We start from the raw sequence: 27,827 nt of genomic DNA, 5'->3' as shown, positions 1-27,827 counted from the left end.
TAATCGAACCCCTGAAGTTTCTCTTTTAACCATAAATGAGGCCTTTTATACATTGAAAAGAGGGTTTATTGAATGTGAACACAAGGCAAACGAGGAAAAACATGGAAAACCAATCAGAAAACACACATGAATTCAACACACTCACAGGCTTTGAGTGAAAAAACAGCTACATTAGAAAACAGCCCACCTTTACAACATATTGTGTGAAATGTAGCTTTAAATAAGAACAATGTGAATGTAAGGTGCCATTAATATAAGATGTAAGTCCTGAGATCTAAAGAAGGCCTTCATCATTATCCTCTGCATGTGTTGTACCAGTTGGCACAGCATATATGCATTTATCTTTTGTAAATAATGTGTTTTATTGCTTCATACATACATAACAAAAAATAGCTGGCACAATAAAACACATTTTAATAATTAGAATCAATGCAAAAACATAAACACGTTTATCCACAATTAAACTATTTACCCACATTACAGTTATAGGAGTTTGTGTCTCCACCCACCAGCTGAGGATTAGCTGAGGTGCTGCTTCATAAGAGAGAAGGCTCTCTTTACAACACAAGAAATTTCACCATTGTTTCTTTCTGTCTTTCTCCTCTACACACTCACACATGCACTGACAAACAAGTGAGTGAAAGGGAGAGCTGTAATTTGAGACATGAAACAAGACAGTACATTTAGTGGACTCACGTGTGCATTAATGACTGGTACTCTGTCTGTGTGTGTGTGTGTGTGTGTGTGTGGAGGGGGGGCGTACTGCTATCTCTCAAATTTCCTTTTAGTGACAGCTCAAGTAAGGACAGTTTGAAAAGAAAAAGTGATATAGCAGAAATATTAGCTTTGAGGTTTAGGTGTAGTTTCACTCATAGAAACCCAGTGAGTTTATATTTCTCACATTTCTATAGTTCATTCATTCAATATGTTAATACCCAAAAATCTGCTCATCAGAAAAAACAATGCAAATCAATGTACATATATACACTTTGAATCATAGATCCAATAAAGTCTGTGTGTTTCTTGATTTACCACCATTGAACATGGTGTTTGTGGGGTTAACAAAATGTTGCTTTGGGATCTAAAAGTGCTTTAGTAATTGCAGTCAGTCCTGGGCTACAGAGGTTATGGCTTTCAGGTCACTGCCTTTAGCTAGGCTGAATGTCAATGAAAACTTTGCAAAGGTAGCTGAAGCACAACAATGCTATTTTTCAACAGATTTTGAATCATATGGTATTTTTTTAAAGCTGGGTTTGATTGGTTTTAGAGAAAAATCTATTTTTTTTGCAGCAAGGGCTTATTCTATTCGCACAATCCAAACCTGTAGTTTTAATTTTTTCAACATGGCCAACAGCTGGCTATTTGCACAGGAAAAGCTAATTTAACAGTCATATGAAATGACCAATCACTTACAGGAGCAGCCAGCACTACAGTGCTACAACAAATAAACAAATCCGCTGGACTCAGCGTTCACATTTCAGGTTCCAAGTGAGCAAATCAGATTTTTAGACAGATCAGACAGTAGACGCATTTGCCTACATATTCACATTAGTTTCCATAGTAACAACATGCACGAGAGTACACTATTAAGGGAGGAGCTAGCGAAACCGATAATAGCAAACCGGTTGTGTTTATAAGTACCATTATTTACTACAACTACAACTAGCTAGCAGAAAGCGCACACCATAGTACACCCTATATGAACAACACAGACTATTAGTGCAGGCTAACTGGGTCAGCAGATAACAGGGACAGTTTGAAATCTTTACACCCACCAGTCACAGTTAACATAGTAAACATAGTAAACACAGTAAACCTAGTGGAAACGTTACCTAAATGTGCGTCAAATGTTTCCGCTCTTTGCAGTTAAAGTTACAGTTTGTGAACGTGCAGCGCCACCTTTCTTGCTGCCTGTGAAGAACTGCCACGCCCCACATGATGAGAAAACGTGAAATCTGATCTTGGGAACTGTTCAAACCGAGTCTGTATCAGATTTGAATCCGATTTGACGCCACATACAAATGGCGCCTGAATCAGATTGGTAAAAGCCCATTTTTATGATATATGAACCATTACTTTACCCTGCATGCCCAGGTGGTCTGCTGTGTGGTATCAGACGGGTGATATGTCCTAGCTGGTACACTCAGGTCGCATTAAACTAGCATTTCGAGTTTACCACCTGTGTGCAACGTCTTTGTGGTAACTTGGGAAGTTTGCAAGCAAGTTTAAAAGAACCATTTAAATGCAAATAAGTCTAATTACTAAACATCAGACCCAGTTAACTGTGATGTTCTTGCTGCGTAGCTCAGGACTGGCTGCAGGGGATGAAAGCCCTTGCTGCAGAGGGATGCTCTCCCATAGATCCTCTGTTCTAAACCCCTGAGACAGCCCCACCAGCCTGTATCCCGCCCCCCCTTTTAGCTCCCGCAGTGCTTCAGCCAAAGCTTTTGACCCAGCCCTCAAAACCCCAGCCCTCATCCTCCTGTTCACCACCCTGCCCGCTTGTCTCTTCTGAGTCCCGTTAGCGAGTTCTGTTAGAAAGCCCAAACTCTGTGAGGGCAGGCTGAACAGTGGAAGTCCACGGAAAAGCTCCGGCAAGGGCCCCCCTGCACCTGGGGGTCCAGCTGGTTGTGCTTCGAACTGGACCAGAATGAAGCGCTCACCAGCACGACCTTGTAGATAGTCGGCGAGAATGCAGCTTAGCGAGGCACTAAAAACGTCAGAATAGGGTGAAGCTGTGACATGATGTCCACTGTCCTCTTCCTCAGTTTCTTCTTTTTCTCCATCTGTGCGTTTGGACCCAGCAAGGCGACACCACTCCTCTGATCGCGCCCAGGCGGCCTGGGTGAGGACCAGCACCACCTTGCCCCCATGGCGCTGCACCCTGTCGAGGCGCGAGTGCAGCCATGGCACTGGACCCAGGGCACTCAGCTCCGAACGGCTCCACAGGTCCAGGGACACACTGAAGCCTAGGGAGGACAGGCCGGAGGCCAGGCGACACACCAGCTCTGCCAGACCACTGTCCACGTCAGGAAGGTATAACAGCACCACCTGACTGCCTCCGACTGCTCCTGGATAGAAGTGAAGGATGAAGAACTGATTAAAACATTGAAATCAAACAGCAGATTTTTTTCCTGTGCCAAAACGTAGCTCGTAAGTTTCCTAACCATTCATGGATTATTACACTGTACAAAATCTGACCGTAGCTAGCATATTGGTGGCTACGGAAGTTCTTTGGCATTGGTTGGCAGCAACTACAACTAGGCATTTTTTGTTGCTGCCAACTAAAGGACCATAGCACAGGCAATGTCAAAGCTTCCACCCAATTTGGGAAGGGTGAAGCGAAATACAAACTCGCAACATGTATTGCCAGGGATTTGCATCCATATTCATTCATATTCATTCATTCACTGTTGCACCCTGTTGCACACTTTGGAGCCGAGATACAGCAGCGCCCCATCTTAAAGATATTTCACTGACACTAACCGACCAAAAGTCATGAAATCACTGAAGAAAACAGGTAAGGTAGCTGTAACGTGATGCATAGACAGAATCGTGCAGGTATGGCTGAGCTGTTAAAGAATGTAGCAGAGGAACGGCAGATCACTAAGAACAATAACACTCCAACATAACTGTTGCTGCTTCTGCTGCTGAAGGTAAAACATTTCTCCACTGCACTCCACTTTCAAGATGCAATGATCATCTTATAATAATCACATCGCAGCACTCGCCAGTAGCCATGAGGTTCCACCAATACTGAATATTGTTTTTACATTTGTTCAATTTAACAGAGAACAACATATTAGTCATGTAATGTACTGTCACATGTGCAAGGATGAAACCATTACTGTCAGAAAAAAAAAATCAGGACAAAACTAAAGATTGCCAGAGAACACCTAGACAAAGAAACTGGACCATGCAGCATGACAATGACCCACAACGTTCCACTAAATCTACCAAGAAATGTCTCAAAAAACTAAAATGGAGATTGCAGATCAATATTGTTCAAATGTCCATATGTTAAAAAAGACACAGGTTTTTATTGGATGTCTTAACATGGCTGTATATGTTGGGTGTCCTCCCGTGCATAACTAAAGAAGAACCCCAGACACCCAACATTTAGGGTATGAGGCTGTGTAAAATCATTTTTTCATCAAACTATGACATTTTCATTTAAAGCATTTAGCAGACGTGATAAGGCAGTTATTCAGAGCGACTTACAAAAGTGCTTTGCTATTTACCCAAGAATAACCTCAGCTAGTTTAAATAGGCTACAAATTCAAAGATACCTCTAAGCTTAGACATGATGAGCCTTTGTACATTAACTTTTAAACATTAAAAAGGTTCTTTACATTAACATCTCATTTACAAAAGAATTTCTTTATGGAACCAGAAGTGGTTCTTCTATGGTATCACCCAAATAACACCTTGTAGCACTTTTATTTTCAGAAGTGTAAATAGAAAGGGAAAGGTGGCATGCTTATCTTATGGTTATGTTACCTCTTATGTCATCCACTTTCAGCCATCTGAATACCCAACCTACAAAAAGTGCAAAAGACGTTTGTTTACCTTTATGTATATGTGGTTGTATTTATCTTGTCTGTGTAAGTGTGTTGGTCACCTTTAAGTGCTCCCTGTATTGCGTAGACTCCCAAAACAGTCAGACACATCAGCACCACACAGACCAGAAGAACAAAGCTCCAATGAGCTCTTTTTGCTAAAGGGAAAAGCAAAAAAATCTTAATTTTCTTAACCTTAATATTTTTTTTTATTAATAATTGTTTTCATTTCATTTAATAACACAATACTGAGATTTGGAAATGGTAAAGTAACACTGCCATACATAAAATCTCTAATTACGAGACTAGTATTATTTGTATTTATTGTAATGTTAGAGTATATAGTACTATAAATCCTCTCTGGTGCCTAAAACCTTTGCATGGTCCTGTATATCAGGGGCTCCTACCTTCAAATGGGCAGACAAGCTTAAAATGTCCTTCCAATCCCTTCACTTTAATCTAGACAAGGGGAAGACAATGTGTTAAGAGTTTGAATTTAGAGTGACAGAGAATTTAAGAGCTATATTCTGAGATAATAAGTCTGTATAACAGGATAAAGTGATTATTTTAATATTCTAGATCACTACTGTGATGCCTAAATAGGTGGTCATATATTGAATAAGAATATTGTCACATTTAAATTCCATATCTAATAGAGGTGTAATGGTATGTGTATTAATCCCAAACCATCATGGTATGGAGGTAGTACACCATAGTTTGGTGTATTGTTATTGTAGTCTTTCCAAGCTGTGAGGTTTGATTTGATTAAACCACAGTGCAAAGTGAACCGTGACTTTTTAGTACCGTTACATCTAATATCTAATAATGTATCTAACAAATTAGCTAAAAGGAGTACATTTCTTTTGTGCAAATTGGCTGTCACTAGATGCAGTTAAAAGACAAATATCCACCTAACTAACCAGATCTAAATATAAACACTTTGATCAAAACACAGTTTTAATTGACTCACATATACTCACTGAGCACTTTATTATTTATTAATGTATTATGAATTACTTCTACACCTACTCATTTATTCAATTATATAATCCACTTGTCCAACTAATCCAATTGTGTGGCGGCAGTGCAATGCATAAAATAATGCAGATATGGGCCAGCGGCTTCAGGTAATGTTCACATCACCCATCTGAACAGGAGAAAAATGCAATCTCGATGATTCTGAGCGTGGAATGATTGATGGTACCAGATAGACTGATAGCGAATTTCTAGAACTGTTGATGAGAGAGGTCAACAGAGAATGGTTGGAGCTGGCAAAAAGGATGCGATAACTCAGATAATCGCTTCAACCCTTATAATAACAAGTCCAACCTTGGGGCGGATGAGCTACGGCAGCTGAAGACCACTTTGTGTACCACCTCAGTCAGCCAAGAAAAGAAAGCTGAGGTTGCAGTGGGCACAGGTTGAAGACGTAGCCTGGTCTGATGAATCTCTCTGAACTTTGGGTCTGTTAATACAATAAATCTCTTATTGTTGCTAATCAGGTGCATCCATTCATGGTTACAATTTGCCCATCTTCTAATGTCCTTTTCAGATTGATGATGCCCCATGTCACAAAGCAAAAGTCATCTTAAACTGGTTTTATGAGCATGACAACATGAGCAACATGAGTTCAGTGTTTTTCAGAGGTGTTCCCAGTCACTCGGTCTGAATCTTTGGCATGTGGTAGAACAGGTATTTGCAGCATGAAGGTGCTCTTGAAAAATCTGCAGGAATTACGTGATAAAGTCTCAAATGAATGTTTCCAACATCTTGTGGAATCCATGCCATGAACTGAGACTGTTTTGGGTGTAAAGGAAGACCCTACCCTACTATCTATTAGTAGTATAGTCTTGTAAATAAATTGCTCAGTGAGCGTTGATATCCATGCCTGTTGGCTCTCCAACCTCCTAAATCCTACTATGATCCCTTACACCCTATGACCTCCACCATACCACACACATTCACTCACAAACACTCGCCTTCCTAACCCTTACCTGCACGCATATTGAAGGATGCCGTTCCACTTCAGCAAACTCCCCTTGAAACTCCTGTAGTAAACAGAAGAGGATCACCACTTGAGGTACTATGTATTCCTTTAAGAGATCTCGGAAATTTAAGCAGCAGCCGGCAACACTTTATGCTGTGTTAGCGTCTAAATGACCATCTGAACGTAGGCAATCAGGCTCAAACTACTCATATACTCTACTACCCTTCAGCAAGACACACATAGCTGGCAACATCACATCACACAGTGCTGATTATAAGTAGTATAAAATGTATAAGTAGTATAACATTTTCTTTATATCTTACCCAGTGTCGGTTGTGGTTCTTCCATTTCAGGTGATGATGGCTATGTACATGAAGTCTTGTTTTCCTTTTGTCATGTATTTCATGGCAGCCTGTGTTGGAACCTGAGGTTCTTTTGCAGAGCTGAAGTTCTGCCTCTAGCCTGCAGGGGGCGGTGATGTTCCAGACAAGAGCAGTGCTGCTTCCGCTAACAGCTCCGGCATGAGTTTCCCTCTGCTCCACCACAGACACTGACACATTAGTGGCGGAGAGAGCTGAGAGGGAGAGAGGGATTTTTTCTTTTTACTGACCAAGCCACAGCTGTCTATGACATATAATACATATAATGACATATAATAGTTAATATAAATAGTTAATTGTATATAATAGTTAAATAGACTTAAAAGGCCTATTTCAATATCTGGTGTAGTACGTAAACTCACTCCCCAGTCCATACAGTCAACATATGGAAACAAAGCTGCAAAAAATGCCTGTTTGAAATTCACTGTTTTTGTGATGTCATACAACCCAACACATTTGACTACCATCAGTCTCATAACAAAACATGCATTCAGTTATTTTGAGTTGCACCTATTGCTGATCCAAATGTGCAAAATGCACACAGACACAAGCAGCTTGTCTAGTCCCTGTAGAGAAGTATTTCCAATAGAATAGGACTCTCTTGAGCAGATAAACATTAATCTACTGGCACCATGCCTAATGTCAGGTGTGGGCTAAAGAAGTATAAAGCCCCCAGCACTGAGCTGGGGAGCGGTGGAATTGTGTTTTCTGGATTTCCTTATTACACTAACACTCTTGTTGCTGAATACAATCAAATCAGCAATTCTTAGCAAATACAGCAATGCTCCAAACTCCAGTAGAAAGCCTTCCCTGGACAGTAGAGACAGCTACTATTTTTACTTACTTTTTTAATTCCCTTGATTTCAGAGGAAAGAATAAATAAGCAGGTGTCCCAATACTTTTGTCCACATAAAGTAGGTAAATATTTGCTGTTTTTTCACTTTTTGATATAATTTGAACAAACTTGAACTTTTCATGATGGATGGACCAACGGAAATGGTCCGAAAGTACTGAAATTATGTGCACTAAAATTAGGTAAAATGATCACTCTGAAGTTATAAAGAGTGGTTCATCCTGGGCTGCTTTTTGAATAAGGCTTTCAGTCCAATCAGTCTGAAAGGTCACTAAGATTATGGATATTTACACTCCCACTCCTCTTTAATTATGCAAACATAACTTAATGTGGCCACTAAATATTCACAAAATACTGTAACTGTGTCCTACCTGTATCATTACTAAATGGGCAGTACTCCTTTCGAGGTCCACCGCCTTTTTTCCACCAAACCTACATGATACAGATGTAAATGTTAAGGCATGTCTACCAATGATAAGGCCAACACTTACACGTGGCAGCACTACTTTGGGAGTCTACTTCAGTTTGTTTTTCATATTAAAATAAAAGGGTATTGGCAGTACCTGAAAACACAGACAGGGGGCAGCAGAACTCATGGGAATCATCAACGGATTGTCCTTCTTGTGTTCAAGAAAAAGCAAGAGCACCATTGATGGATGGATGAAAAATACATGGTTAGCAGCTAGCAAGCTCAACAGACACACAACAGCTGTACAAGACAATGCCTGTGGATTTTCACATAATTAACATAGCTATAATGCAGGTTACACACTGTTCTGGATGCAAGAACCAAAGAGTAAATGCACTACAGAGACATGCATCTTCCCCCAATAGTAATGCATGTTCAGTTTGACTAAGGCAAACGTACGAGAAGCATGTGCAGTTTGTGAAGTGTGCAGATGAGCTGTATTTCAGTATCACCGTATGGAACTAGATTAGTAGATAAAAGCAAACTATAATAACAAAACTTAACACACAAATAAAAGGACATACATACATAGTTTTTTTTTCAGATTGTGTGGTTTTATACTTTCTAGAAATGTGATTAAATAAACTGCAAGACCCATTTTCTAACCGCAATAGTCATAAAGAGGAAAAGTTTGTTTTGATCTCTTTGATCTCTCTGAGATCTCTTTAGATCTCAAATTTGGGGATGTCCCAAGACTATCAATTGGGGCCGATACAGGCTTAATTAAAAGGCTCAGGTATCAGCTATTTTAATCTTAATCCAGTTCCGAGTCTTTGACTACGTTTGTTTCGAGCGCCATCCGGTGACCTTAGGCACCACTAGCAGAGATTATTACCCATCTGGCAGCAGTAAGGACGTTTTCAGAAGGTACATAAAAGAGTCTGCCGTTTTACATTGGAACATGAAAACAGACTGTAATATCTGAAAGTTTATAAACTGGATTATCCTGCTTGTGTTTAATAAATAAATAAATAAACTAATAAATAAAAACCAAGTGCACCACTGATTAATGGATGGATGGCTGGATGGATGGATGAAAAGACAGTTGTACAGTTGTTCAAGGCTACAAAGATGGACAGATTCTCACATAATGAACATGCTCTGTTTTACCCGCACACATTTCTTTCATTTTAAACCAGCACTGAAGAGCGCATTCAGAACTGAGTGGAGGCTAATGCTAATGCTAAAACACACATGCTATAGAAACCCAATCACATCACATTCACCCACTATAAAACTATAAACCAGTTCTTTCAGTGTGGCTGCAGTTGACTGCAGTGTTTTAAAGGAGCTGGGAGTTGAATGGTCAAGGAGGTAAGTCAGACTGAATTATAAGATATTAAACACATTATAAAACTATTTAAGAAAAGTCTCAGTCTCAGTCCAGAATGTCACAATATAGAAACTTTTACTTCAGTATTTATTAACAGCTCATCTTATCTAAACTGTGAGGCTGTATTATTTATACAAACACAACGATTAAATCGGATCAGTATCAGCGATATCCGATCTGTATCTCTTTTTGCTGATACTCAGAGCAGGGGCAAAATAACCTGATTGAGACATCCCTACTCAAATGATGTCATTATTCCAACAAAACAACTCTTATGATGATGATAAATAACCTTATATATTTATAATACATACCCATTCTAGTTTTAAGCATTTTCCCTCCTTCTCCATCTTCTGGCATGCCTGCAGTTCATTAAGACTGTCCCTGCCGGCAGGGTCTACATGTAGTTTGACCATTCCTGACATATGGTTGGTTTCTCTATGCAGAATGGGTACTGGAAAGAAGGCGGTAATGAGAGACGTCAAAAGAACTGCCAATCAACAGATCATCTAATCAACTGAATCAACCCACACTGTAAACAAGTACTGCTGTTTTCACTTAAGTTAGTTCGCTTGTCCTGTCAACTTGTGAACTAACTTTTTAAGCCAAAGCACTGAATTTTACTTTACATCTTTCCACAAAATATCATAAAGGTAAAGAACTCAACCTTATGGTTCAGACATAATGCAAAGTCATACACAAACAAACCGATGACTATGTACAGGCATTAAATCACATTAACTCACCATTACACAACGGAAAGTCCAAGCCCTGGGAACACACTGAAAAAAGACAAATCGATGTCCATTAACATAATTTATAATATCATATTAGTGTGTGTGTGTTGGTATACAATATGCACAAAGTTATTGGAACACATTGTTTCCTCCGAAATTAAGGGTATTAAAAAGAGTTTATCCTGCTTTTGTTGGAGTAACTGTCTCTACTGCCCAGGGAAGGCTTTCGTATCACTGCTGTAAGGATTTGTTTACTTTCGTTTACTTTTTTTTTTACTAACTTTGTTTACTTAGCGACAAGGGCATGAATAATTTCAGGCTGTTGGATGATCATTTCATTTTCAAATCTCATTTCCTCCTAAAAGTATTGGATAGAGCACCATCATTCCAGTGAACACAGTTCCACTGGTTCAAGCTTAATGCTGGTGGGCTTTAAACCCCTCTAGCCCATACCTAAAATTACTCCAGAGAGTACTATTCTATTGGCAGTACTTCTTTACAGGGACTAGACAAGCTGTGTGTTTGTGTGCATTTGCACATCTATGTCAGCAATGGGTGCAACTTAAAGTAGCTGAATGCTTTCATTAGAAGGGGTGTCCACAAACATTTGAACATATAATGTATATGAGTGTGCATGTGGAAGAGGGACTACCTGTGTCTAGTGAAGGCAGTGTGATGTCTTCACTAAAGCTTTGGTTGAGAGTGGTTGAAGTAAAGACAGTGAAAGTACTGCCAAAGTGAACTGCTTTAAGCTTCACTACCAAAGACATCCACATCTACAGCACAAGAACACACACACACAGAGAGAGAGAGAGAGAGAGAGAGAGAGAGAGAGAGAAATGATGTTCTACGATAACAAACATTTTACAAACAAAGATATACAGCTTTAAAATACTGCTGGCTGATTTTAAATCACGAGTGCAGACGCCAGTGCCGGGCAGCATTGCACAGGTGTGGAGAGAAAGTGCCATCTACCAACTTAGGAGAGAGACCCTGGCTGCCGATGGCTACCTGCATGACTGGGATTTGAACTAGCAATCCTCCGGTCATAGTGTCAGCGCCTTATTTTGCTGAAATTCTGAATCATTTTCAGATGTACTTGTAAGGTACCTGTGTTGTGTGGTCTGCAGAAAGGTCTGGTGTGAAAATAATCTTTTTTGATCCAGAGAAGTCTGGGATGCTGTAGCACACTTGGACAGATGCTGAAGCTGAATCAGGACTGACATGGCCCAGACTGCTCCCATGCTCTTCTTCCTTACTTTCACCTCTTTCTTCTTCATTGTTGGCCTCACCGGATAGGCCAGAGTCCAAATGGGAGGCTGAAAAAATGTTAGATGGAGGAATGTAACAATATAAAAATTCAGTTTTAACTACCTAACCTTTGGTTTGAAATATTATCAAAGAAAGGTCTTAAAGGGGCTATATAATACATTTATTAAGTATTTTAAATTGTTCTCTATATACAGTCATGTAGACAAAATAGGACACCCCACGAAAACCTTCATCTTTCTTAACACATTTTAAGATATTAAACAATATTGGAAGATGGAGCTAAACTAAATAAATACATTAAACTGACTAAATGTCTTGAAAAATAAGTTGTAATTGCAATTTTCTTGTGATGAAAAAGTTAGAAAATCCCACATTTATTATTATTTAAAATAGGCTAGAATCAGGTACTCCACACTAACTGCAGATGATTACAACCTCATTCACATTTCGTTTGGTTTGGTCTTGATTGTTGAAGTGAGAGTTATTATCATAGCCAGATCCAAAGAGCTCTCTGTGGCCTTTAGAAAAAAAGGTTATAGATGCATATGAGTACCACCAGGAAGAGAGATATGTTTGTACAAGTTTGATTTTCATTGGAGGTGCACAAACAGGAAACCTTGTTGTCAAAAAAAACATCTGAGCAAGAACACCTAAACAAAGAGCAGGACTTCTGAAACAATGTGCTTCAGACAGATGAATCTTGAGTCTTGCCTGTACACACTCTTTCCTACAGTAAATGCTGTACTTTGTCATCATCTGTGGAGATAAAGCTACCTGTAGGTCCCAGGATGATATTTTAGGATTTGCTTTTAAAATCCCTTCCCAGATGCATCTACAACCTTTCTGAAGGCCTTGACAGCTTTTGGGATTTCCCAATAGTGATGTCACTCATTTTAAAAAATCAAGAGCTAAATGACACAAAATCGCTTACTCCTATTACCGAATATAGTATAATTAAAATAATAGTGATGCACTGCTGATGCTGATGTTGAGGCTACCACTTCGCTGTCTTCACACCACTTCTCTTTTCAATAATATTTTAAGCAAAGAGACACAACCTCAGCTTTCCTAAGATTACATCTCCTCACTGCAGCACAAATACTTGTTAGCTTTGTGCCAAAAATGGCATGCTCAGACCATCAGTGTGGTAAAATCTCATTCCTAGACAAAAAAGAGGCAGTGCTTGCACATGCATGTTTCAGCAAACTGCTGTACGCAAACTGCCTTCTCTGCGTCATCCTACACCAAAAAGTCCAAAAAATCATTTTCAACAGACTTACAATATGTAAGAAATGTACCTTCAACTGTAATGTTGATCTGGATTTTCAGGCATGGGAGCCAACCTTCATGACTGTGGCACAGCAATGCATCAGCAGCAAGCCCACTCACATACACGCTGTCATCCTGATAAACACAACCATCACCTAGACAGAAAATGGCAGAGTGGCAGAAAAGGAAACAATTTTACACAAAACACATTCCTTTACCAAACATATGCCTGGGATTATGCTGTAAACTCAAGCTTTGTGACTGTTTGAACTAAGCTTTACAAATCCAAAAAGAGCATGACAAGACCATGGCTGTGACCTAGTGGCTCCTCATTTACAGATTTAGGGCAGTGTGATTTTGAGGTGCACTACTCAATGCACTCGTAATTTATAGTGAACAGCGTAGCTCACTACATCAGCTGAATGTGGACCAAACAGTAAATTAAAATTAAGCCTGTGCAAGCCACTGAACACTGTGGATTTTACACATTTTCCAATGCAGTTTGTTAATCGCAGGATTATGCAGCACTCTGGTCAATAATTATTCCATGATTGGCACAAAGTTTTATTAACATTAATTCAGGATCCAGTTTGAAGGTTTCATTTAGAATGGAGATTTTTTAATTTAGCTCAGCCACTCATGTTTGTTTATGCAACCAGTGCTGACGCACTGATGATGATAAGGAAGTGTCCAAATTTATTTGTGTTACTACCTCTACTACTAGTCCCTCCCTATATAGCGCAAAAGTAATGAGGAAGCAGGGATCCATTCTGGTCACAGCCTAGCACTTTTTTAGATTTTAAAATCACTGCAGCAGTGACAGAAGTGATCATGTACTATGATAAATTAGCTCAACCTTAAATCTACTGTATCATAGAATATCAATGTGTAACACTGTTGCTAAAGCAAAACTGCTGTTAAATAGGCTGGCTGTCCAGCATGTACTAAATCTGTCTTACCTGGCTTTACTTCACAGTCAGTCAGGCCCTATAAAAAGAAAAGAAAATCACTTAACTAGAGACCCAAGTTTAAAATTCACCTGAAATTTAAAAATGACCTTTAAGCACAATTCATCATATGCATATGACAACAGAAAAAAGCAAGTCATTGTTCAATAACTGAATTATTGACTGAATCTTAGCAGAAAGCACAGCTCTATACACAACAGAACTAATCCTTCTACTTCCATCAGCAGACAAATCATCAATAAATATCAGCGATCCAGCTCCACTGACTGTGTGTATGTCATATGTATGTCCATGCCATAACAGTGCCTCTACCATGTTTGACAGATAATGTGGTATGCTTCAGATCATCACTCTTCCTTTCCCAGCTTCCTGGGGCAGTGATGGCTCAGTGGTCAGAGCGAAGGCTGTCCACTGCAGGTTAGAATGATTCTAAGGGCCTGTGACTGACAGGGAGCCTACAAATCTATTAATTGAGTATTTTGTTAAAGTTGTGGGGCCCAGTGTAATATCCTTGTATGGGGCCCAAAATCCCCTGACTGTGTGTATGTGTGTTCGCTAGTGTGTATGTGTGTGATTACTGCACTGATGGGTTAAAGGCATAGGTCAAATTCCACGTACGTCCAGCAGAAATGGTAACTGGTAAAATGTGATTGTGGTTGTCGTTGTCCTTCTCTGTACTCGAGTTAATCTTGTTTTCATCTGTTCAAAGACTCTTGTTTCTGAACTAGGCAGGCTTTTTTGCTGTTTCCTATCAGTCTAATCTGACCTTTCTGTTCTTGAATGCTACCAGTGGTTTGATTATGAAGTAAATCCTCTGTAATTACATTGTTAAAGGAATCTGTTGATGGAATCTGTAGACTTTGATAATGACAAGCGTCTTTGTGAAGGTTTTTTTTATTCACCAAAGAATGTGATATGAGCTCATCTTTCAGGCCGTTTGGTGTTGCTGAGCTCACCAGGGCATTAGTTCTTTTTTAAAAATGTACCACATTGCTGATTTGGCCACTTCTAACATTTCTGCTATCTTTGCGTCATTTTTTCAGCCCACTGATGGCCTCCTTTACTTGCATCTTTTACTTGCTCTTTGGGCCGCAGCTTAAGAGTATCCATTAACAGCTACCAAATGCAAATTCACCACTATAGAGTTGTTTTGTTTTTAAGTACATGACACAGCAGCATTTTTCCATAATCAATGTTGTTGATGGCTAATCATCTAATTGTTACAGCCCTGCACAACAGAATTTTACAGACTTTAAATACTTCAGACAAGTTCCCAAATACTCGCAGATCTCAAAACTACTATTAAAGCAATAAAAAATCATAAATAATTAACCACAATAAAGGATGTTCACTACTGCAGGTTAAAAATACACTTAAAAGTAAAAAATAAGCGATGGCACTGATCAACCACTGGACATCAACCATTACACTACTGATAATGTAGAATAGGGTAAGTAGCTTGAAGATAGTTTGTCCGTCCATCAAATTAATTAACCTTTTAGACATCTAGCATTAAATATTTTAACGTTTTAAATGAAAATCACAATATATGGATCCCTTGGTTGAGTATTTCAGCGTCTCAAGTGTAGGAGGGGTTAGTTGATTTCCCATGAAAGAAAATAAGGCGTCAAGCCAATAGAAGGTATGCACTGACGTCACATTTCCGCTAAAAACATGCCTCTTTTGGCAAAGCCTTGGTAAATAGCCAAACCAGGAATGAAGCAAGTCATTGACTGCTCAAATAGCCAAATGCTCAAATAGACAATAGGACCCAACAGCAATCAATCCAATTTACCAAAGAACCAATAGTCCATGGACACTGATATGTAGCCAGGAATGTCCAGCTAACTGAGGCTCAAATCACTCACTTTTAGAGGACAAAGCCTCATATCTGGAGAACAAAGTCGAGTGAATGGTCTTAGAAGTGTTTTCCAATGTTTTCAGACCCATTTAGTAGACTGGTTTGTGTGGTTTACTTGCTTTCTCTTTTAATCAAACTAAACATGTCGCTAATTTTGCAACTACTGTGGGCTTGTTGTTTTCCGACCCGTTTTCAGAGCGTGACTTCCCCACTCAGTGAGCTCCCACGCTTTTTCGGTGCCTGGATTCTAGAATTGCAGCAATTTGTTTGCTTTTCCTTTTTTTTAGCTTTTGGCTAAAGGATAGGATAGCTTAGGGATAGCTCCAAATCTGTTTGTACAGTCAATCACACAACAGCTCTTGTGTTAGCGGCATTCGCACTGATCGCTACCCCAACAAATGGTGACGTCACATGAATACCCTCTATAGCGTTAAAGCGGCAATGAAATTTGATTACTTCATGATATGATATTTGATTAATTTCAGGGCTGATCTACTTGTTGCAAATATAAGAAAATGTCTCAAAAATAGCAAACTTTAATCGCATCACCTGCCTTTGAGAGTTTTATAACACACTTCTATTATCAAAGAATAGCCCCACTAGTTTGCTGAAGAAGTTCCTGTAGTAACTGAATAATACACCTTTGAGTGTTAAGGGGTTAATGGGCCTCATGTACACAGTTATGAATATTATTTTACCACTGTACCATTTAGTTAGGTGACATGGAGGTGCCTGATTTTTTTTTTTACTAAAGCATTGAGCCAAACCAGCTGTAATTTGTTTATTTGTTAACATTTTCCAAATATTAATAATAACTAATCTATCTAAAGGCAGTTGTTGATTGAGTTTTTTGTAGTTCAGGCTACAATGTCTACAGCCAAATTGTTAGACTATTAAATGGAGAAATTAACACCACCATCACAAAGATCTCAAGTATTCCATTCCAACACAAAAATGAAAACAGGGTTGGTCTGAGCATAAAGAGAAGTATAATAAGGACAGAAAGCAAAAGGGCACGGATCGCAACCAACCTGATGATTCACTGACTGTAAGACATGCAAGGCTGATCATGAACCATATGCGTGCTTGTTGGAATGTGACCGAAGCACAACTCGAATAGCACAAGTCTTTTTGCTGAGGAACTTCATTACAAATGCACTGATCCCTCACCATAGTTACAGAACACTGGAGACTTGGGATTAGGTGTCAGGCCCAGCCAGCCTTATAAATAAGCAAGAAGTCTTGATCTGGGCTGTCTGCGTTTAACAGCACATACCATAGCACCTGCCTGTCACGAGAGCATTCCACCAGATGCGAAAAACTCCACAAAAAGCTGTGTTTGTGTTATATCACCTATGAAATACAACACTGGAATCCGTTTACAAGCGTTTAGAATCTGGATTGTATCCCGATAAGCCACATTTAATTACACTTGACAGTCAAATGCATCACAATTTTAAGATAGGATCACACCTGGGTGATCCAATCATAAGTGGCCAGCACAAAGTACAGGTGTGTACGGGGTACAGCGCATCTCAAGGACCCATTGGAATCCGATCACTCAAACCACATTCGGAGGTGGTCAGAGACGCATATGGCCACATTACTCTTGTAGTGTGAACACCAAAGCGGCTCGATGCGTCCCCAGCAGCAAAGCACCGCCTACATCAGTTGCGTCACTGCCCCAGCCGGAAAATACATAACTGCGAGACCACACCATGTTAGACCACTCATCTCAACAAGTTAGCTGAGCACGCTACAACAGCGAACTAGCTATTGAATAAAGGCAATACTCATGTCGATTTCTTTATTATCAACGTGTGCCGTGCCTCTTCTCCAGCGAAAATGATGTAAAATGCAAGGTGTCAGGGGCTCAGAATGGCTCAGCGGTCCAATATTCTACGACTATGGCCCAGAATCCTGATTTATTTTGCTTTGCAATCAGTGGCGAGAGTCACCAAAGCACAATTTGCCATGATCTCTCCAGGTGGGTAGATACCCTCATCACTCTAAAGCGATGTTGCATGTACTGGAGGAGACATGCGTTAAGTCCTTACCCTCCTAGTGTCTGGAGCATTGTCCGTGCTAGGGGGAGCTACGTATGGGTGGGTTAATCGGCAATATCAAATTGGGAGAGAAAGGGAAAAACTGAATAAACAAATGAAAAAATGCCAGGTGAGAACAGGGTCTTAGTAAGACTGAAATCTGATTGCTGTATGGGAGGGGATTCGGTTGTCAAATGTATCTTGCAGAGGCGGATGTGTTTACACCACTATAATGTGTCTCAAATGTGTCTCAGACCACCTCCTGAAGTGGTTTGAGTGGTCAGATTTGTTTCTGGGTTAAATGAGCATTGAATGCGTTTATACTTGCATTTGTATGTCTTATCCTGTTATAATCCTGATACTCGAGACGCATGAAGTGACCAGGTGTAAACAGTGTCAAATACTTCACAAGGTTCACATCAAGCTGATCTGTACAACTTTTTCCCCAATATTGTGAACTGATGTATGATGTATGATTTGTCGTTGTCAAGCAAAAACCCTGTATCTCCGTTTTTTTTGTTTTCACTTTTTCAAATAATTCAAATCTGGCAGTTTTTCTTTATACTGTGTCAAAATGACTAACAGAAACAGCCCAAAATGACATGGAATAAAATCTTACATTCACTTTTAGCATGGCAGCGACAATTGATATTCCTGTAGAAGAGCAGATTGTTGTAGGTGATGCTGTACTACTAAAATATCATTATCATCAGTTACTTCACTTCACAAGTTTGTGCGAATAAGTGGCATATTGTCTGTAATGGTTTTCCAGGTGGATGTAGGGTCTATTTCTACATTTTATTCACATATCCGTCTCAGCATTGGTTTTAGTTTCTCCAGGTATATACCTGCAAAATATCAGCCATCAGCCCACAATTCCCATATTGATGTAACCCAATTGATAAACGTTTAGAGATTATTTTAAAATGTAATTTAAGTGTGATTTTGTTGGGCACTGCACAAAGTGGAGTAGTGTAAAATAATTTAAAGGTACAATTTTGAATCCTTATTGTGGTTATTAAATATCAGAAAAGACCAAATTTATTAAAAATCAATACAGTAACAAAACTGTATAGTTACAAAAAAAAATAATAATAAAAATGAAAGACGCATAGTAAATGTTTCGCAGTACTGGTCATATCAGCAGTTTTTCATTTTTAATACAGCTGTTAACACCAGACTGAGGCTAATAATGTAAATGCATATGTAGAACTATAATAACACTTCAACACAAACAAAAACAATACTGAATTGCGTAGAACGCTCACAGACGTTTGATTTCTGAAGTTTGATTCTTCAGTTTAGAATGGGAGATACTAGGCTAACATTGCTAACAAGCACTTAATTTAGACTGTCAGTAATCTCTGTCTCTGTAAAAATGTAATTTAAACACTTTTTAAAACTGCATCAAAAAGCTACAAAAACGTTTTTTAAATATTATTCCGTAAAATGCCATAGGTAGATTATTTAAATATTTATAGATTTCATCTGCATAAACTTCCACTTTGTTGCGCTATTCCACATTACGGTTGGGTAGCTAATAATGATCATTCAACTCTTATTTTTGTTTATTTATAGATTTAAAAGAATCTAATCTGTCTGGGTCAGTTTTGAGCAGGGTTAAGAGATGTTTTTGGGGGTGTATTTACTGAAATCAGATTGGTGACAGTCTAAATCCAGTGTTTGTTAGCAACCTTCCAAAACTATTGGAGCAAGCGTTAGATATCTAACACGTCTTGGCTGATTGAGTGCATTTGGAGTAAGGGACAAACCTTGCTTGTTTGATTTTTCCCCAAACTATCCCTTTAATGAGGCACAACAATTTTCTTCACCGCTGTGGCTGTGAGAGTTCATGGTCATGCCTTTTGGGCAAGTGTGTGCATCCACCATGTGTGTGTAAGTGGCATTTCAGTGTGCATGCTTGCACTTGTTCTGCTTACCTTTCTACTACTTTGCATGTGATTGCATGTGCAAACATTTCAGGTACATACATAGACAGCCACATCAAATGCAGGTGTGTGTACACATCACTCTGCAATAGGTTCCTTATCTGTAGACATCTGCCTAGCTACACAGGAGATGAAACACATTCCACTTTGATCATACAAGATGGGAGGATAAGCAGGCACCAAATCTCCTACATCTTCTCACCTCCAATAATCCTACCACCTGTCCAATAGACCCTATTCCATCCCCTCTGTTCCAAACAATCGCTCCAAACCTCCTCCCCTTCATCTCCTCTATCATAAACAGCTCTTTGTCATCAGGTCAGGTACCATCGGCCTTCAAGTCTGCCAGAGTCGTGCCCATCCTAAAGAAACCAACTCTAGACAGCTTGGACATCGGCAACTACAGACCTATCTCTCTTCTCTTTCCTCTCAAAGATTCTCGAACGTTCCGTCTACAACCAACTGTCTCTCTTTCTCACTCTGAACAATCTTCAGGACCCCCACCAGTCTGGCTTCAAAGCTGCACACTCTACTGAAACTGCTCTCATTGCAGTTACAGAGAAGCTCCATGCAGCTAAAGCTGTGGTCATGCCGATCAATTAGCTTGGTCATGTTGGTCACCCAGCATTGTCATGCTGATCAATCAGTATGGTCATGCTGATCAACCTGCTTGATCAAACTGGTCAGGTTGGTCACCCAGCATGGTCATGCTGATGAACCAGCTTGGTCCCGATGAATGACCAGCTTGGTCTTACTGGTAGACCAACTAAAATATAAAAATCAAAACAAAAATTTCTTTATTTAATCAAATCTAAAATAATTGAACTAATCTAGTAGAAAGTCCTCGGGCTGTAGTTGCTTTTCAATACTAGTTTTTGACCTTATATGTGGGTGTGTTTAAGCTCTGGTTATGAACAGAATGTAAATTATGTGTAAGTGTACCTTTGTAAGTAAATTTACTAACATAATAATTGTATAATTACTTTAGCTTTGGAATATCATTTACACAGTACAGAAAGAAGGTTATTAATCTCAACTTCTAGAGATGATATATTAGTATTGATGGCTAAAAAATGTGATACACATTTTACATGTGATATACATTTTTGCTTTTTTCTGAAAGTAAATTGTAATTGTGCATATATATACATATATATGTGTGTGTGTGTGTGTGTGTGTGTGTGTGTCCTGTAGAGAATTTGTTCATTTATTTACGCTACAAGAATATAAATAATACAAAAATCTGCCGTAGTTCATGCTGTGCTCTATTTGAGTACATTTGCTATAAAGTATAACATAATATAATATAAACATAATTATAATAATATAATATAATATAAAACATATAATAATGTTATGTTCAATTCAGCAAGCAAATATAAACTCTATAATTGAAATTCTAAATTCTAAATTCTAATTCTAAAGCAGAAAAATGCTATATTGCTACAAATGTATAATATTTAAGTTTGCTGTAGAGGATCACTTATTCATACTTTAATCACTTATTCAAAAATCATCCAAAAATGTCATTTGTTCAGGGGTGTCCAAACTTGAACATACAACTACATTACCTCCACTATGAGGTTTTGTTATCACAGCCGCAGTGAAGCACCTTGAACGCTTTGCAGTTGAGTGCTTTTAGATCTCACATGCCATCAATTTGTTTGAACTTACCTGGCCACAGGTGAGCTCAGTCGTCTTTCTGAACGCGATGGTTTGCAGCTTCTCAGCTGCTGTCAGTCGCGGTGACGAGTGCAGTATGAGAACCAGTGTCAGTGTCAGGACCCTCATGGCCTCTCCAGCATCCCTGCACTTCATCCACTCTCTACTGCTGACCGGCAGATCAAGTGCGGCGACGGAGAAGTTGTGGAACGGAGAACAGAGCTACACATCTCCTCACATCACCACCTTCCCTGCGATAATATATACCAGACCCTATCACCTGACCTCAGCCACAGAGAAACATCACAGAAAACTGACTGGGTGAGGGATGTTACATTCCACCTGAGAAAGAGAGAGAGAGAGAGAGCGAGTGGGAGAAGGAGTGAGAGACAGGGACAAAAAAAGAGGTTGAAAAAAGAATGAGGAGGGGAGGGAGGGACTACAGTGGCATTTGAACTCTGGAAGGCTAATAGTAAGTGTGAGCTGGGACTAGACATTTGTTATCTGGGCAGGTTTCTGGGAGCAGCGATAATCAAAAAATAGACATATAAATAATATGTATAATAATTTTTCTATATTTTTCTGTATATTTCTATATAGTGTAATGCACAAAACCTTGTACCTCTAAAATGGCAACATTACAGGAGAGAACAACCTTATTTTAACTTTTAGTGAAAGTCGTTTGTCACCGTTTTTATATTTTTCACATTTTTCAAACTATAACTGCATCTGAAATCTGCAAAATACATATATTTGTTCACTTATTTACATTTTAAAAATTGCTTAATAAATTGACAGGGGTGCCCAAACCGTTTGGCACGCTTTCTACTAGATTCATCAGCACAGTTTGAGGATTTGATTGCATTCAGCGACAAGAGTAATAGACCTCACAAGAGTGAGGCCAGGATGTTGGATGATCACCACCCCACCTCATTCCCAACTCCCCAGCTTATCCCAAAAGTACTGGATGGAGAACTCAGTTCCACTGCTCCACAGCTCAATGCTGGGGCCCCTCTAGCCCTGCCATTAGTCATGGGTAGCAACAGGTTCATGGCTATCCGCTCCAGAGAGTCCTATTCTATAGAAATATAGAAATATAACATATATAATAAGTTATAATAATAATAATATTAAATAATTAACTGATGTATATCCTAAATGTCCTTGTACATAGGAATATCTAGAGTTACCTTGTGAATTAATTAGTTAGCTAGCACATTAATAATTGCAGGCTGGCTAGCTAGCCTGTTCAGCTCCACTGTTCGTGAAGAAGCCTGAAGCAGGAAAGGAAAACAAGGCAGGCAGCACCTGTAACCGTAACGTGGGCTTTAATACCTCACCCAGAGTCCACATTTTCACACAAAACCCCAGTTAAACTCCCTAAAGCGACCTGTAGTAAACCTGTAGACATTTAGCTAGCTGGTTTCTGTGTGAATGTCGTGTGAATCCGTCCTCTCCTCAGCTTCATGACACCAGTGGAAGCATTCAGAGAAGGAAAATTCACCGTGAGAAAAATGTAGCTACGGTTTTTCTGGACTGCTTCGTTGAATTTGTTGAATTAAATGAGACAATTAAATGAGACATATATCTGAGACATACTCTTCAGCTTCCACAATAACAGCTCCATAAAACTTACCTCCAGTTTCCCGAGTTCAGAGTCGGGGAGCAAACGCGGACACGCTCATTCTTCCTCGCAAGCAAAAGACGTTATTTTTAAACACCCGTATTCCGACAAGGCCCGCCTCCCTCCGTTTTGATTGGCCGGTGGTCAGAAGCAGTGCAGGAGCAGGACTGCTACCAGCCAATCGCAGAGTGCGGGAGGGTTGTCCGAAAACTGGTGTGAAAAAAAAAGCGATGTGCATTAAAGGTAAACACGCCTGTTGGGCTTTTCGCTTTCACCTACGAGCCATAGCCATTAGTCAGAGGCAGAACATTAGTCAGTGACAGAACCACGCCGGGGTACTTCTTTTTTTTTTTGCAATATCCAATTTGTACATTGTGAAATCGTGTTAATAGTGTTTAAGCGTTTTGGAGGTCTGATCATTAGGCAGCCGTTGGTCTGATCTGCATTATTTTTCTATTTTTCTTATTTTCTGCTGTCTATCAAACAATTAGACTTGATTCAAAGTTCATTTAATAGCACCTCTATTCTTTTATTTTTTTTAATTGCAGAGTAACAAAACATTACACAAGACAAGTAAACATGATACGGGTGAAGTTGAGAAATAAGAGAGAGAAAAAAGGAACAGGCTTGTTAACATATATAGGAATAGTACTTTTTTATAGTATATAGTATTTTTTTTTAATTGTGATTAAAACCAGTCGTTGCAATGTCGTATATGCTAACTGAGGCTACGCCTACATAAAAATGTCCCTTAGCTGCACACGTGAACTTGCCATTCTAGAAGGGGCCGCTAACGCCTCACAAAGTTTGACGTCAAATTCGTTAAGAAGCATAACGGCCAAAACGCACCTAAATACAGCGCAAAGCTGAAGCGCATTTTCTAACCACATCAAAAGGCCTGGTTGCACCTGGCTCCCGTTTTGTATCCAGATAGTGTGCATATCTACTTTGATCGTATTCTGTTTGACAGTGAGAATTTTGACACAATGTAAAGAAGAACTGCCAGATTCATATTATGCCAAACACGAAAAACAGCAGAGGTTTTAGTCCAACAGCGAAGAAAGAACCCCCTCTTGCATCAGTTGCTTTTTGGTATGTATTCTGGGATCCGAGAGAGCTTACATTGACCTCATCACATCAAGTCCATTTTCTTTGCAATAGATGGACTGACATGAACGAATGGACTGCACACAGACCTAATTCAGTAAGTTCAATTATTTTAAAACTGGCATGTATTTTATATACATGACACTGATAATACGTTTCTGATAAATCTGTGGATAAAAAAAATCACAAACAATCCACACTTCTGAATTGTTTATGGGAGATATGTACAATGTTTTTATTTGGAGACTTAATTGTACCACTGCATTACAGCTAACCCCACCCTTTGGAGGCTGTACTTCAGCCTGGTCAACTCGACTGTATTATAAGCACCACTAAGGAGAAAACATAATATAGGAGTGGGAATTCTACACACAGTTCACAGTTAGTTTTATGGTAAAAAATGTGTTTGAATATGTAAAATATGTCAAAATCCCCAGATGCTGCTGCTATGAAAACATAAACAAAGAATAGCCCCTCACTCAACTGCAGTTATGCACTCTGCCCCACTCAACTGCAGTCAGTCACTTTCCCTCAGACTAAAATTTGTTCTCAGCTGTACTGGACAAGTGGATCATATCTCAACAATCTCATGTGTGAGAAATTGTTGTTTACCTTTTTAAAGAAGCAGCCACACCGAAGAGTCTGCTTTGCATAGCTATGTACATGTCTGTGTGTGTTGGTGTGTGTGGGATGCAAATACATCAACAAAACCTTAGCTGTCTATGAACTCTCTTTGGGGTTCTTTGTGCAGAATGATCCTGGAACTATCGAAATGTTCAAGCGCTCTTGTCACGTACTTCCCTCAGAAGAAATACTGAGAGAAATATTGAACTCAGTTCAACTTAAAAGTCAATGGCTTCATTGAGTAGCACTGATGCCATCCCTTGCTGGACATCCCTTGTGAAAGAAAAAAATATATTTAAGTATAAACTTTTAAATAGTGTACTTAATTTTAAAAGTACATTCTTTTAAAAGACAAATAACCCAAAACAACTTAATAAATGGGTATTTCTATTGTCTAGGCTGTGATGAAATATATCTCAGATGCATTTACTTGTGCTTTTAAGTGCTTTTTAAAATACAAGTAACAAGTAAACCACCTAATACAGGAGCATTTAGTGCAATAAGACAGACCTAGCATAAGCATAATGACTGCAGCAAAATTGCATGGGTTGCATGGGATCAAACCCTGGACCTCATCCATGCAAAGCATGCACTCTACCACTGAGTTATATCCCTTATGTCTGGAGCAGGGCACATGAACTCAAGAGAAAGTAAAAGAAAAAAATTCAGCATGAGCAAAGGAAATATATACGCCAACGGGTCATGACCCTGTTCATGGTGGGCCAGGCATCAGACCCTGGTCTTGCCAAGCAACTGGTGGAGGAGGCACGGGAGCGGGGGGACTTGGTGCAGGGTCGCTTTCTGGACTCTTACGCCAACCTGACTCTGAAGACGTTGTCCATGCTGGCTTGGGCTCAACGCTTCTGCCCCCAGGCTCGCTTCCTTGCCAAAGTGGATGATGCCGTGATGTTCAATCCCAACGCATTGTTGCTTTATCTCACTGCATTATCTTTGTTGTCCTCTGCTCACTTTTTGTAAAATATAAATGTAGACTTACACTTTTATTACTTTTATTCCCCACCAGTTTCCACCTACTAGCTAGGTTTACACCTCATCATATGATGCTACCATGCTGGGAGCAGTGTCAAGTGGACGCATAACCATTACCATGAAGAGCCAATATTAAGACAGTTGCACCACTCTGGAACAATTCCAGTTGACTTAAGGGTGCCTTAAGGGTGTTATCTCTTTTTTCTTAAAAAAAAAAAAATAAATAAATAATTTTCAAAACTTCAAAACATTGCTTAGAGTCTTGGCACATTTTATTTACTCCCCGAAATTGTACATTCCCAGCTTGCAAGCAAAAGACCTCCTTGCCAGAGCTAGCAAATGCTATGTAAACCAGGACTCATGGGCACCAGCCAAAGGTCTGGTATCACATACTTATATAAAGTCAAATACACAATCTTATTTACACATCAAATACAACTTACTCAATGAACGCATTTATTTTTTACACCTTTAACGTTAAAAGCGGTTGTTCTTTCTTTAAGTGGGAACTGACCGCTGCATACCAGCCGGCAGCAGTTAGGACGTTTTCAGAAGGTAAATAAAAGAGGGTAGAGTCTGCAGTGTGGAACTATTTTACTGTGGGACATAAAAACAGACCATAATATCTGAGCCTTTACAGAACTAACTTTCTTTGTTTTTAAACTCGGCACTGTAGAGCACATTCAGAACCGGGAGTGGAGGCTAATGCTAATGCAGACATAGCGTTAATTTCCATTTTTATGCAGATGACACACAGCTCTATATATCAGCCAAACCTGATGATAAATTTAGATTACAAAAAATGGAGGACTGTGTAAAGGATATAAAACTCTGGATGTCACATAACTTCCTTCTCCTCAACAGTGACAAAACCGAGGTTTTCCTTTTAGGTCCAAAAGACACTAGAAATAAACTATCCAACTTAATGTTAGACTTGGCTGATGCTTTCATTATTCCTGGTTTAGCAGCTAAAAATCTTGGTGTCATATTCGACTCAGATTGATCATTTGAGCAGCATATAGCCAATATTAATAGGACAGCCTTTATGCAGCTTAGGAACATTGCCAAACTAAGAAACTCCTTATCTCTACAGGACGCAGAAAAGCTAGTACAGGCTTTTATTACCTCAAGGCTAGATTACTGTGATGCACTTTTGTCAGGTTGTTCCAGCAGCAACCTCAATAAACTTCAGCTGGTGCAAAATGCTGCAGCCAGGGTCCTTACTAAAACTAGAAAATTTGACCATATCAGTCCAGTTCTATCAGCACTTCATTGGCTCCCAGTTAAATTTCGGGACTCAGACACAGTCTCAATCTTTAAATCTAAGCTGAAAACTCATCTGTTTAGTTTAGCTTTTGGTAATTAATGTTTCTCCTTAAGATAAAGGTTGCAGGTCCAGGGGTTCACGGACCCAGGGAATTGTAGTACACTGAGATGCTGGAGCTGTCGTCTCGCTGCTTACACGCGATCACTCAGGTTTGTTGACGGTGGAGCAGATAGATGCTGGCGTTTTCAGGGTGCTCCCGTGTCTGTGTTACCTCCTAGCTTTCTCCTTTTAACTAGGCTGTTATAGTCAGACCTGCCGGAGTCGTCAGGCACACTCTGATACTGCTCAACATTCTCTGCTCTCCATAAAATCCTCTCAGAACTAACTCTCTCTTTTTACCTTCTCCGAGTAAATGGCCACCCAGCATGACCTGCAGGAAGACTGCCTGCTGAGGTCCCCTCTACCTGCGTCAGACCAGCTGCCACCTACCAATCCGATCATCAGGCCCCCCACCCACCACCACCCATAGCAGACCAGCAGACCCTCCTACCACTGCTAACTGTTTTAATGACCATGTTCAAACCTAAATGGACTCGTAACTGTCTGCCACTATTAATATCACCACTATTAACCATCTGCTGTATCTGGTTTGGTAATTTTTATTAATAATGTTTCAATAGTTATGACCAGAGGAGGATGGGTCTGGTCCTCCTTGTGAGTCTTGGTTCCTCCTAAGGTTTCTTCCTCCAGCTCTGAGGGAGTTTTTCCTTGCCACTGTCACCGTTGGCTTGCTCACTGGGGGTCTTTGATCCTTCATGTCTTACGTTATTTCTTCTTTGTCTCTGTCTTTTATTAATTACTAATTATGTAA

The 27,827-nt window shown here is 39.5% G+C and overlaps 1 protein-coding gene across 2 annotated transcripts; it reads right to left on the bottom strand.

Annotated features, from left to right (window-relative positions):
• Positions 1-43: 43 nt before the first annotated feature.
• On the bottom strand, positions 44-23,064 carry LOC140557609 (uncharacterized). Of its 2 annotated transcripts, none has more exons than XM_072682220.1 (16): positions 22,981-23,064; positions 21,357-21,686; positions 13,819-13,846; positions 12,889-13,014; positions 11,429-11,637; positions 10,971-11,094; positions 10,328-10,363; positions 9,896-10,035; positions 8,343-8,399; positions 8,151-8,211; positions 6,870-7,120; positions 6,554-6,607; positions 4,967-5,018; positions 4,622-4,717; positions 4,501-4,539; positions 44-3,071 (listed from the first exon to the last, which is right to left on the bottom strand). In XM_072682220.1, the coding sequence occupies exons 2-16, from the start codon at positions 21,498-21,500 to the stop codon at positions 2,269-2,271; spliced, it is 2,220 nt and encodes a 739-aa protein (XP_072538321.1). In that variant the 5' UTR covers positions 21,501-21,686; positions 22,981-23,064; the 3' UTR covers positions 44-2,268. The 2 variants fall into 2 exon arrangements, with proteins under 2 accessions (XP_072538321.1, XP_072538322.1); XM_072682221.1 differs by having other exon boundaries at positions 21,357-21,595; positions 22,981-23,030.
• Positions 23,065-27,827: the final 4,763 nt, after the last annotated feature.

This window comes from Salminus brasiliensis, chromosome 6 (genome assembly GCF_030463535.1).
Source record: "Salminus brasiliensis chromosome 6, fSalBra1.hap2, whole genome shotgun sequence".
Lineage (NCBI taxonomy): Eukaryota > Metazoa > Chordata > Actinopteri > Characiformes > Bryconidae > Salminus > Salminus brasiliensis.
The sequence above is the reverse complement of the archived record's forward strand: the minus strand, read 5'-3'. Positions and strand labels throughout refer to the sequence as shown.

What these genes read in the sequence shown, in the direction of transcription:
- LOC140557609 (XM_072682220.1), bottom strand. Translation starts at nt 21,500, where the DNA reads ATGAAGTGCAGGGATGCTGGAGAGGCCATGAGGGTCCTGACACTGACA. An exon ending in ACTGCCTTCACTAGACACAG is followed by an intron (nt 10,364 to 10,970) that starts GTAGTCCCTCTT and finishes GTCTTTTTTCAG; the next exon opens with TGTGTTCCCAGGGCTTGGAC. An exon ending in CCCCCTGTCTGTGTTTTCAG is followed by an intron (nt 8,212 to 8,342) that starts GTACTGCCAATA and finishes TGTATCATGTAG; the next exon opens with GTTTGGTGGAAAAAAGGCGG.